The sequence below is a fragment of the Dreissena polymorpha genome, chromosome 4 (assembly GCF_020536995.1).
Source record: "Dreissena polymorpha isolate Duluth1 chromosome 4, UMN_Dpol_1.0, whole genome shotgun sequence".
Classification (NCBI taxonomy): Eukaryota; Metazoa; Mollusca; class Bivalvia; order Myida; family Dreissenidae; genus Dreissena; species Dreissena polymorpha.
In genome coordinates this window covers 137568600-137581541 of record NC_068358.1, presented here as the reverse complement: position 1 = coordinate 137581541, position 12942 = coordinate 137568600, and the positions used below count along the sequence as shown (strand labels likewise).

General features: G+C 36.3%; 1 protein-coding gene across 9 annotated transcripts in view; it reads right to left on the bottom strand.

Moving 5' to 3' along the window:
- The window catches only part of LOC127876753 (protein furry-like), a 141738-nt gene that overhangs the window by 77089 nt on the left and 51707 nt on the right, over nucleotides 1-12942 (bottom strand). For 6 of the 9 annotated variants that reach the window (XM_052422190.1, XM_052422196.1, XM_052422189.1 and 3 more), the window contains 6 exons: nucleotides 11964-12107; nucleotides 11085-11234; nucleotides 10127-10299; nucleotides 9551-9659; nucleotides 6274-6433; nucleotides 3983-4003 (listed from right to left, as the gene is read on the bottom strand). In XM_052422190.1, coding sequence (XP_052278150.1) covers nucleotides 3983-4003; nucleotides 6274-6433; nucleotides 9551-9659; nucleotides 10127-10299; nucleotides 11085-11234; nucleotides 11964-12107 — 757 coding nt within the window. The remainder of the gene's footprint in view (nucleotides 1-3982; nucleotides 4004-6273; nucleotides 6434-9550; nucleotides 9660-10126; nucleotides 10300-11084; nucleotides 11235-11963; nucleotides 12108-12942) is intronic. The other 3 variants (XM_052422195.1, XM_052422197.1, XM_052422198.1) reach the window with 1 other exon arrangement.

Here is a 12942-nt window from a genome sequence, read left to right as displayed (position 1 = left end):
TAGTTGGGAGATAATTCTGGTCACGCTTCATGACAATTGTAAAATAAATCTGGTCTCAAGAGTGTAAACAGTTTTTTTTCATATAATTTGACTTTTTCCCTGACTCTGGATATTGCTGTTCATGGGCGCATTCTTACACAGTTTCGCTATGCTTTTCCCAAAGCATTAAGTGATACGAGCAGGATATGCTTATATCATAGCGTTACAAAACTTTAACTGAATGAAACAGATTATTAAATTGTGCATCACCCATATCTAATAGATAATATTTATTAACTGATTTTCACAAGGGTGATTGTTTTATTGCCAACTTTGAATATTAAATTCAAGTAACACACAGTCATTAACATGCACTCAAACAACCTATTAAACTATCTAAGCATGCAATCTAAAGGATTGTAATGATACACAAGTTGCAAGCGGGAAATATATGTGCTTATGTTTTTTGTGTGACACAGTGAAACATATGTTTCTTAGATTGCTTGATGGATCAAAGAAAAACATACTTTTAACACAATAGAAAACAAAAACAAGCATCTTACTTTACAAACATCAAATAAACAATAAGTTCAAAACCAGGTAGTTATGAGCTGCTTCATGCCAAAAAGGCTCTTATGTCATATGCTACCAGGGTAGCTCCAAGCCAGCCTGCACATTCACACAGTCTGGTCAGAAGCTACCATTTCCGCTAATGAGACCATGACATTTTTCTTGACTTTATAGCAGAAAGCAAAGCTCCTAAACAGACTGCAATATTGCACAGGCTGGTATAGAACTACCCTGGCTCCCATATGACATAAGACCCATTTAAGCATGACATGACTCGTATGATATGGCACTGTACAGTGCATTCAAGATACAAAAAGCTAGCATGTCCAAAGTTCTTTTTAACACAGCTTAAAGCATGCTAGTTGCATACAGTTGTTTTCACTTTGCTTCTGAGTAGGAAGGGGTGAAGCTTGGAACCATGCATAACATTTTGGTGAATAAATCACGCCTTGTATCAAATACACTATCAGAAATGGCAAGCTTGTTTCAGCAAAAATATCTATAGGAGTGATTTTTTCAAAAGCAGGCAAATAAAGCACTGAAGCATAAACTCTTTGCTACCACTTTTAGTACCCAGAATACATATTATATTCTTGCATATTTTTTTTGTTTAACAAAAGATACTTGGGTATATTTTATTACTCTCAACTCTTGTTTTCAACCTTTCACAATTCATTTTAAAAAAACATCAAGATTATTTTCAGCTGCATAATGACAAGTACATAGCATTGTAGTGAAGTCATGGAAACCTTGCCACAAACTAACAACTCCAGTATTGCATAAGGAACATCTTTATAGTGCTTGGAAGTGAAATAATATTTGTCTCTAAAAGTGACCGGTGCAAATTCACTTAGATCAAGAGAAATTATTTAAAAGGAATAAAAAATAATAATACATTTTTTTATAGAATTTTAATTGTAATCCATTTAACTTTAAGATGTATACAAAGAAGAGGTTCATCAATGTTTAAAAACCGGAAAACCGGAAGATTGAAAATTCACAAACAAGGGAAAATTGAAACATAATAGCAGAAACAAGGAACTTTAAGGGTTGATAAAGAGATGATGTATGGAGATCGAGAACTAAAACAGATGATTCATAGTGAACTAGATCTTACCTCCTCCTTCAACTGACGAGCACAAACAGAGAGCAAGATTAACAATCATATCAGTGGACAACTATTGCTGAAACCAATGCAATCTCCTTTTAAATATTTAAATCCTCATTCCAAGTTTATGTGTAACCCACACTCCTAAAAAATTCCCAACCATGATGGGGATTGAACCCAGGCCCTCAGGTGGGTTGCTATAAAAGATAGCTTGTATAGTAAGGCAGTATAAGTGCTAATTATACTTCATCCTACTATACATGATTACCAGAACAAAACTGGTGTGTATTTCCAATTGACTTCGTTCGTTTCCCTTACCTGACCATCAGTGCTTTCCACAGGAATTTTTTCAGGCGCCCCGGGCTTATAGGGGTGGCTTCGGGCGGGCTATCCCCTCCCGAGGTTGACTTTTAAAAAAATGTACGTGTCAATTGATGTTCTGTGGTATGTTATAACTCTAAGAAAAACAGCGTCAAAAGACGCCATTTGGTGCGCTATGACTCTTCAAGAAAACCCCTCAGCTATAAAGTCATTTATACAGACATATTTTAATAATTGTTTTAAAACTTTCCCCCAAATAAAGTAAAATCCCGACTCGAACAATTCCCCAATTCATCCGTATCAACTCGACTCAATTACTGCATACTTACTACTTTTCAAGTTTCTATTCATTACCCGATAATCCCATTTTTAAAAGCACTTTCTGGGAAATATTGACGATAAAAGGGCTCAATAATTTCTTTTACAACAAACGTTGCCATTTTTCTCTAGTATCAAATAAATTTCGGCATAAGTGACAATTTATAGATTTGATGAAATATTGCCACTGCATAAATCGCTTGACATGATGTGTGCTTAATAATAGGCTATCTACACCCACGCTTTCTATGCACATAACACGACGTTGTACATGCTGCATACTTTTCCCGCCCTTTTTATTGAGACAAAGGGTCAACACAGTTTATTTGAAGCAAAAATCTGTTAACGTAGAGTTAACATTTACATTCGGAAGTGGGCTTCGGATTACAAATTTGATTATGCTCATTTGAGACTTCAAGAAAACATGAACAGTTGCGAAATAAATTAAACAATTATTTTTTAAACGCTGTACGAGTCAAGTAAATGTTTTGAGAGTAATATTAATGAAATGCACAACTTCCACAAGGATCATAGCCATCATCAGTCTTCTAAGCCAAGATTTCTGTGACAATTACATGTTTGTCACGAGTCGTCTGCATGATTTAACTGCAGGTAGTGCCTGCCTACGAGTGCTGTCCCTTATACAAAGCGTACTCTCTCATTGGCCAATATTGATTTTTTAATACAGCGACGCACCGCCCTTAAGCGGGCTTTAGTTGGGTTAAGGGTTAGATGTAGTTGACAGAGGATCGTAAATTGGCTTTCAAAATTTTCAGCAAAGTCAATATCGCTATGATTTTAAGAATGGCTAGTTGCAATAACAGCCAAAATACACTCATCATAAAATTTCAGGTGCCCCGCAGACTCTGATTTTGAAATGCAAGCGCCCCGGTGAGGGACCGTTAAATGACCTGTGGAAAGCACTGCTGACCATAGTTCAAGTGCCAATGCTTATTGAGCTCATAATTTAGGGATATGTAATCAAGCCACAGACATGAACCTTTTTGTAACCCTTTTCCACTTATATACATATTTTGACACATTTGTAGTTCCTTAGAAAGTTACATTTGATTAAATACCTTTCTTACTAGATTCAAGTTTTAAAGGCATCTTTTACAACCCTTAGATACTGATGAGCAGCAAATGGCATAAAACCTGAATAGACTGCGAGTTATTTGCAGGCTGTTCTGGTTTTATGCTGGTTGCAAAAGCCATTTTCACTTTGCTTCTCATTGGGGAAAGGGTTAAATGATTTTTGAACAATAAGGCTATAAAATACTCACAAACTGCGGGTCAAAGGAAGACATTCAACAGCAATCCAATCAGTTACTTATACAATACTTTGGAATTTAAATTGAATCAAATGTTATTTTTCTGTTCAATCACAAGACAGATCAGTACATACAATCTTGTTCTATGCTACCAATGCTGTTTCATGCTTAACATCACAGTGTTACATCTTAGTCATACATGTGTCATCAAATATCATGTTGAAATCAACAAATCTAGCAAGATCATGATGACAGTGAGTCAAAGGACATTTTACCAAGCATCTGCGTGTTTGTTTTCACACTGGATGGAGGGGTGAAGCAACTACAACAATTCTCAGCATTTTGTCAATGCTTTCTGTCAAGAACTGTTACTCTAACAACAACTGCACCATAATGCATGTCAGCAATTACCTACCTTGAATTTCAGAGAACGATCCTAAAAGAAGATTGTTAAACAGAATGGGATTACCACACATACAGACAGATAAAAGATGACAGTTGTAAAAAATATCAGATATTTAAACTGTGTGAAAAAATATTCAACTGTATACAGACTAAACATAATTTTATCAAAACAGACTATACAGATACAAATGTTAAAGTCATTTACCCCCAAAACAATTATTTTTTACTTACCGTAAAAAAACATGTATAGCAAGCAACTGTGTATAGCATGGTTTTTTATGCCAAATACCATTCATGCCAAAAAGTTTCATATGATTTTGCAAAACAATTAAAATTAGTTGCAAGATAAGTTATAAAATCAGCCTCACAAATGTTCCTTGGGGCAAATACATACTATCTGTCAGTAGCAACAATGTCCACAAAACAACCATGAGCACAACGCAAAGAAGGAACTTCATTCAAAAAGTCAATTAAATATTAACTAGAGCTTTGTCACAGACGGGATGAATACCACCACATGCCGCATTGACACAGAATATTTTGCATGTTGTCTTCACAAAAAACAGCGGACACCATGCTCAATGTTTAAAATGCACTCAGTGACCCCGTGACCTGGTTTTTGACCCTGCATGGCCCTTGTTCGAACTTGACCTACACATCATCTAGATAAAACTTGTGACCAAGTGTGGTGAAGATCGGATGAAAACTTCTTGAATTAGAGAGCAGACACCATGTTGAATGTGTAAAACGTACTAAGTGACCCCGTGACCTAGTTTTTGACCCGGCATGACCCATATTCGAACTTGACCTAGACATCATCTAGATACAACTTCTAACCAAGTTTGGTGAAGATCGGATGAAAACAACTTGAATTAGAGAGCAGACACCATGCTGAATGTGTAAAACGTACTAAGTGACCCCGTGACCTAGTTTTTGACCTGGCATGACCCATATTCGAACTTGACCTAGACATCATCTAGATACAACTTCTTACCAAGTTTGGTGAAGCTCTGATGAAAACTACTTCAATTAGACTACATGCTGAATGTTTAAAACGCACTAAGTGACCCCGTGACCTAGTTTTTGACCCGGCAAGGCCCATGTTCAAACTTGGCCTAGACATCATGTAGATACAACTTCTGACTAAGTTTGGTGAAGATCGAATCGAAACTACTTGAATTAGAGACGGACCGACCGACAGACAAGCTCACTCCTAAATACCCCCCTAAGCTTCGTTCAGTGGGGGTATAATTAACAAATACCTTAGAGAACATTATGAAGATTGAAGAAAGGAATGATATGATAATGAAGCTAACAAACTGGGTGTTAGATTTCAGTTAATGCTGGTTTGAGTACACTAATACAAGTACAATAAATCTCAATGCAACATGGATCTATGGAACATTCCCCCATCTCAATGCAATATGGATCTATGGAACATTCTCCCATCTCAATGCAATATTGAACTATAAAACATTCTCCCATCACCGGAAGATTATCCAAGATGATTACAGCAGGAACCATTTCAGCAAGAGGTTAATGAAATCAAAATTTGTTTTAATACCACTGAACATAATCTATACACATGTTTAACATGATACACATTTTACAACTGATTCTTTAATTTGTTCAATATTATAGAAGTCCACACATTTTTTAAAATAATTATAATTCATTTTATACTCTGATCTTTTTTATTTAATTAAAACAAGAGATGTGTTTGTCAAACACAATGCCCCCTATTTCGCCGCTTTAAAGCCAAAAATTTGACCTTTGACCATGACCTTTCACCGTTCAAAATGTGCAGCTCCATGAGATATACATGCATGCCAAATATCAAGTTGCTTTCCTCAATATTCCAAAAGTTATGACCAAACTTTAATGAATGTTAAAGTTTTAGGAAAGAAAAATACAATGATATTTGTCCTTTGACCTTGAAGGATGACCTTAACCTTGACTTTTCACCACTCAAAATGTGCAGCTACGTAAGATACACATGCATGCCAAATATGGAGTTGCTATCTTCAATATTGCAAAAGTTATCAAACTTTAACCAAGGTTAAGTTTAGGGACACCCACAATGAATGAATGACAGACAGACAGGCCAAAAACAATATACCCCCGATCTTTCGATCCGGGGGCATAAAAACAATTTACGTAATCATGAACGTATAACTCATGTTTTAGTAAACAGTTTGAGAACTCAGACAACTGCAGGAAAAACAAATAACTGGCCACCACCGAGTTGAAAGATTTGCAAGTTCTTACACAAGATCATTCAGCTAAAGCTGCGAGACTTACTCTGTCGTCATGGGAACTCAGCAGGGTGTCCAGCCAGTTGAAGATGTAGCCGTCATCATTCAATCCATTGGTGTCAAACACGGGACCACAGCAGACAACAGCAGACATTGCCCTCACTGCCGTCAGCTCCAGCTCTGTGCAGCCATCATCTTTAGTCAACCTGTAATATTGCAGTCAGAAATCATAGCCTCATCCTAGGTCAACCAGAACAATTGCAGTAAGACCCTGCTAGCAGCCTTATAAATATATATTTCAGCCTTGTTCTGGGAAAACTGGGCTTAATGCATGACTTGTGTGTAAAGTGTCATCCCAGATAAGACTGTGCAGTATTCACAGGCGACACCTTCCACTTTTATGGTATTTTTCTTTAAATGGAAATTTAAAGGTCTCTTCAAAACCAATATCCATTTAAGGCCGAAAGTGTTGTCTCTAATTAGCATTGTGGACTGCACAGGCTGGTTTGGGACAACACTTCATGCACAGGCATTAGGCCCAGTTTACACACAACAAGGCTCTTTTTATCAAATGTTGTCCACCTTTGTTATCATGATGACATAATAAATGACATCATTTATGACACAGTAAACTAGAGCTTTGTCACAGACGTGACGAATACCCCCAAATGCCGCATTGACACAGAATATTTTGCATGTTGTCTTCACAAACAAGAGGGCTATGGTGGCCCTGTTTCGCTCCACTGCTTTTTTATGCAAAAAAAAGTGTGCAATGCGCATGGGTTGAAATGTACTCAAGCATGTGACTTTCTCTTTCTATCCATCGTCCCACTGGGCGCTTAAAGTTGGAAGGGTGAGCATTTTTATATATGGAAAACGTTACTACGGTGTTAACTAAACAGACTAAAAAGCCCAGGAATTGTCGCACAGGTCCTTTGCTAATAACGTAGGTACCTTTATCTCTCCAAAAGATCTTGTCGTTCTTTCTATTTCACATATTTTTAGATGCTGAAGATCAAATCTACGCATGTTCTACAAGATTAATGAAAGTTCCTTCATTCAATCATGAATCTTTTTCCAAAATTCCAAAAAGTGTTTGTAGGTTTCAAAGTTTCTGTTCCTTATATAGTTCATGACATATGCAAAATACCTAATGACGTAGATCACCTGAACTTCACTTCATTCTTCAGGCATGAGAAAGTCATGTTATAAACAAGGGGATTGTTCACGGCATCGGTAGAATATACTTTTAATAGATACATCTTTTTTAAGTTGGATTCTCCTTTCTTTTTTGCTACTGAATATTAAAATCACTTAATTTCAATGTAACAATTTGTTGTTAAGTTTATCTTGAACAACTATTTTTTGCAATCTGTTTATAAATCATAAAATGTCATTAAAAAAAATGTGATAATAAATATAATAAAACAAGAATTTTGAGAGAATGTTAACATAAAAGAATAATACTAACATCATCTAGATACAACTCGGACAGGCCGACAGACAGACCGACAAAGTGACTCCTATATAGCCCCCATTACCAATGGTAATAGGGGTATAAAAAGTAAAAGTTTAATAGACAGTTTGAAGCAATAAATTTGCAGTTTTAATAAATGATTGTTTCTCATGAACCTCAGGAATCCATATAATAAATGGGATTTTTCTCAGATATCTAGGGCCACCACACATTTAACAAGATATGGAAAAGTGGGCTCCTTATAATGTACATCCCTAACAAGAGACAAACTGGGGATATAGAAACTGGTACCTCCACTCCCCTAGTCTACTTGTTGAGTCTTCTCTGTGTTAACATTAATGTCTTCAAATCTTTAAGACATAAATAAAAATAAAAATTTCTTAACTTTGTAATGCTTTTTTCAACACTACTCCAGTCATATAACGGCCTTCAATCAACCCACTCACACTCTTCCTGGGTAAGCTGGTTTACCAGAACTTATTGCACATACTTATCATATTTACTAACACGTGAAAACTCTCAAGCTATCATGAGGAAAGTGTTGGTCTATTTTTAGAAACATTGCCCATGATCTTAACCTCACAGGTCCCAAATTGAATCAAAGCAGGGGATACATGACTTTTGTAAGCTATCTACACACAAAATGTAAACACAATATTTCACAAGTTATTGAGCAGAAACAACCCCAAATGCAATAGCAAGTTTGATTTTCTTGTTATCAACATACACACACAATTTAAGAACAATACCCGATTCCAAACTCAAGTAATTGAGAGTACGCCATGTTTATATTATTAGTAACAGTGACCTTCACCTGACATGCCCAAAATATCATTAAACGATAGGCCTCCTGCAAGCATGCTATATCGAAAGTTTTATCAAGATTGGTACAAACAAACAAACTTTTTTTTCTTAAATAGGAGTGATCTTGACATTAACTAGACGGCCCCAAATTCATTCCCGATTGAGGTCTTTATGCAAGCTAACAAAACACAAAATATCAGAGCTATTTGTTTGTCTAAAGTTATTGAGCTGAGCAGAAAGTGTTTTCTTTTTTTAACAAAAAGTGACCTAGACCCAATATCGCCCAAATACGATCCCCAGCAAGATTTCATTGCAGCATTGCTATATCAAAAGTGTCATCAAGATCCATAAAGTAATTTACCAGAAACCACCCTTATCTTGACACAACTGGCCGGAAATGCATTTCTAAGCTAGGTATTTGTACAAGCAACGTAAAGACAACATTTCAGAGCAATATCTGAATCAAAACTAAGTTATTGAGTGGAAACTGTTTTTCTATCATTAATAACAATGATCTTGAGCCAACACGACCCAAATAGATTCCCAATCTAAGTGTCCAAAAAACCTTGCTGTATCCCAAATTGCATTAAAGACAAGAAAACATGTGCTCGCGCACTACACCCATTCTAATAGGATTTTTAACACCAGTGAAGACCTGGTTAATAAATCTTTGTCTTGCAGGCTAAAATGTGAGTCTTAACTTGTATTTGTCAGAAGATCTCTTTAAGATTGGGACCATACCCACTACACCATTATTTCTCTAAATGAGAGGCATTCAGTGAAAACTGGGCTTAATGCTTTTGCATAAAGTGTTGTCACATATTAGCCTGTGCAGTCCAAATAGGCTTATCAGGGACAACTCTTTCAGCTTACTTGTGATTTTCATTTATAGAGACCTCGTTCAAAAATAAAAATAATTAAAAGTTTTGTCTATGATTAGTCTGTGCAGACTGCATAGGCTAATCTGGGACAACACTTGTCTCACATGCATTAAGCCCAATTTTCCCACAATCCTGTTCAAATATTTGTGAGAACATTGCACCTCTTATCAATTGCGCTGGATGTATGGCTGAACTTGCCACTCCAGCTAGCAAACAGGTCAAACAGGCTGTAGCGCAGCTCTCTACTCAGCAGCTTTGACTTGTACTCCCCTGAAATATAACATTGCAACAAACTTGTCAATTATACCCTGCTGAAATGGAGATTTGTGATCAAATCAACCCCAAAATATGACCCACTAGGTCACGACTGTTGTAGAAGAAGCTTAATTTTGTCACAGTAGTGACCAATACTAAACGACACTGTATACAGCATGCCTTTCCCCAGTAATGTTTCCTGGAAAAACAGCCAGGTAGGATATTGGTGCGGAAGGAGGGCACCCCCTTTTCTTTGTATTTAAAAAAAAATACTTCCAACAGCCCTTTTCTTTGTATTTAAAAAAAAATACTTCCAACAGCTTAATAAAAAAGAACACTACTTAAGAGGTATTTAACCACTAAACATTCTTTTATTTTCTTTATTTTTCTTCAGTTTTTTATACAAAATTCAATTTTAATGAATATTGTAAAATTAAAACCGCTGGGTTATAATGACTGACTGATTACTGGTCTCCACCCACCTGGTGTGTTGGAGATGAGATGTCGTACAAACAGTGAGAAGTGCAGCCTGATGTCCTGCAGGGTGGGCAGGTCCCGGTCACTCTCCCCCTCAAGGTAGATCCGGGCCCCGTCAATGTACTCAACAAACTGCTTAGTCAGGCTGTGGTCATCACGGTCCAGCACAGCGGACTCGCTGAAACAGAATGAGCATGGGCCACACTCTGGGAAAACAGGGTTAACTGCCAAAAATGTTGTCCCTGATTAGCCTGTGCATTCCACACAGGCTAATCAGGGACGACACTTTAAAAAAAATGTCCTACAAAGGAAATTTCTTCAGAGCAAAAACCCACTTTAAGCGGAGAGTGTGTTCCTTGATTAGCCAGTGCAGACTGCACACCCTTATCTGGGATGACACTACACTTATGCATTTAGCCCCATTTTCACAGAGCAAGGCTGATATATAATCTTTAACAACAACAGCTTTGATGATGAAGTTGTGTGTGTAGATCCAATTTTATTGGGTCCTTGTGTGTCTGAGGCTGCATTATGTAAAGGCAATGATGAAATTATGCACCATCAATATATTATTTTATATACCAGTTAACAACATATCACGGATTGAGAAGGTACACAGCTTAATCTCTCCTTGACTTCGACAATGACTTAATTTGCCACTTGTCACAACATGAAGTATTTTGCTTTTTGTCCCAATGTTTAACTCATCTAAAACTTTTTATTGTTTAAATATGCATCAATCAGCAAGAAATCTTAATACCTTTCATTTATATGCATCAATCAGCTACATATCTTTAGACCTGACATTCATCTGATATTTGTTAAACCGTAACTGCTCATCATAGATGCCTTTAATTGTTTTTATACCTGACATACTTAATTAAGTCGAGTTTTTTATGCCATAATTAGTATTTACTCACAAACAGAAAAAATAATTCTTAAAATGCATAAAAATAGTTCTACCTCTGTGCAAATGTCTTGTGCTCTGCCATTTTCTCAAAGATATGGGCAAGTTGCACACGTAGTACATCCTTCTTGCGTCGCTTGCGGATGTTCTCAGTCTTTCTTTCAATGGCTTCCTTCAACAGGTTCACCATCTCTTCCATCAGCTCTCTGGATTACAGGTGATAACAGGTGATGACAGGTGATTACAGGTGATGACAGGGGATAAAAGGTAATACCAGGTGATGACAGGGGGCAACAGGTAATGACATACAATAACAGAGATGAAGATAACATGTGGTAACAGGTGATAACAAATTATTATACATACAAGAGATGACATACGATAACAGATGCTTATGGACTATGGAGGACTATATAAACAGGAGGATGAAACCGGTAGGGGACAAAAACCCATGGTAACAGGCAATAACAGGTAATTACAAAAGATTATACATACAGTAGGCAAACAGGTGAAAACAGAAAGTTACATAGGATCATATGAAAATGAAAATAAATAATAATGAAATGTCACGAAGGGGAAAACAGATAACAGCTGAAATAAACTAAAATATGGTAACATATACTACAAATTTGTATTTGAATGGACAGTATAATAACATCTGACAAATGTGTTTGGTACACATTTCTACTTACTTATACTGAATGTAACCTTATTTAAGGTGAGTATTTTTTAATAAAAATAAATGTTTGATAAGAAACTGTGTCTGACAAACACACATACCCACATTCACAGCTGGATAACAATATCTAAGACAAGATCAACACTTGTTGGCCACTTGTTAAAATACATGTTATGTGACTGCTAATGTAATGATAACACAATCTTACATTGAAATCAACACATATCCTCTATATGAATTCAATAGTAGTGCTTACTTGAAGACAGCAGAGTTGGTATATCCCAGTCCATTGACAATAGTGTCCCGTATGTCGGCACTTTCACAACGGATTAATGGCACGAGCTGTTTGAACAGCATACTCACGCTGGACACCTTGTCTGTAGTCTCGTCATTGACAACACTGGCAAAAGACAATATTGAGAGGATTTCTTCAAGCGAAACTTGAAAAATTAACAGAATTTGAGGGTAGGGTCTTCTTATTACTTTGCAGGAAGCCAATACATCTTCAATGTGATGTACAGATCTGGTAACAACACTAGGCAGTCAATTGTCCTAGCAAAACTTTGACTTGCTAGCTGTGTTCAACAAACAAACATATGAAGATTTAAGCCATGAGAACTGCTTTAATTGGCACTGGACACATGCAACACAAAGTAAGTAATTTTTTGCTAAAAACAGTAAAAAAACTGAGAACAGCGGTCAGTCGAGGGAATTGGCCAAAGTGACCATTGTCGATGATTGACTGCTATTCTCGGATCACTACTTTTTTGATGGTTGGTCAGTTGGTAGTATTGTGACATCGTTACCCCACCCAGTCGATCGCACACAGTGTAAAACAAAGGCTCATCGCCGATCACTAAGCATAATAACATCAATCATTTACAGTAAATAATACAGAATAATGTCTTATAAATTGATTTAATTTTATAACTATGTTTAAACTAAATCTATGACTTTATCAACGATATAATTTTTGTTTACACATGCATCTTGTTCATTCAGTAAATCTGACAGTTGGTATTACATTCATTGGGATGTATTTTTACATAAAGATTGTCACATGTCATTTGGCGTCACGTCCAAACAATTATAAAAGCTGATTAGCGGTAATAAACGGAAAGTACGGTATAACTGTATTGTTCTAATTCGAAGAAAAAAATGCAGAAATCTTATTAAAAAGTATTTAGTTTGTTATAAAAGTTGCAATTCAACATATATTTTTCCTGAATAGACCA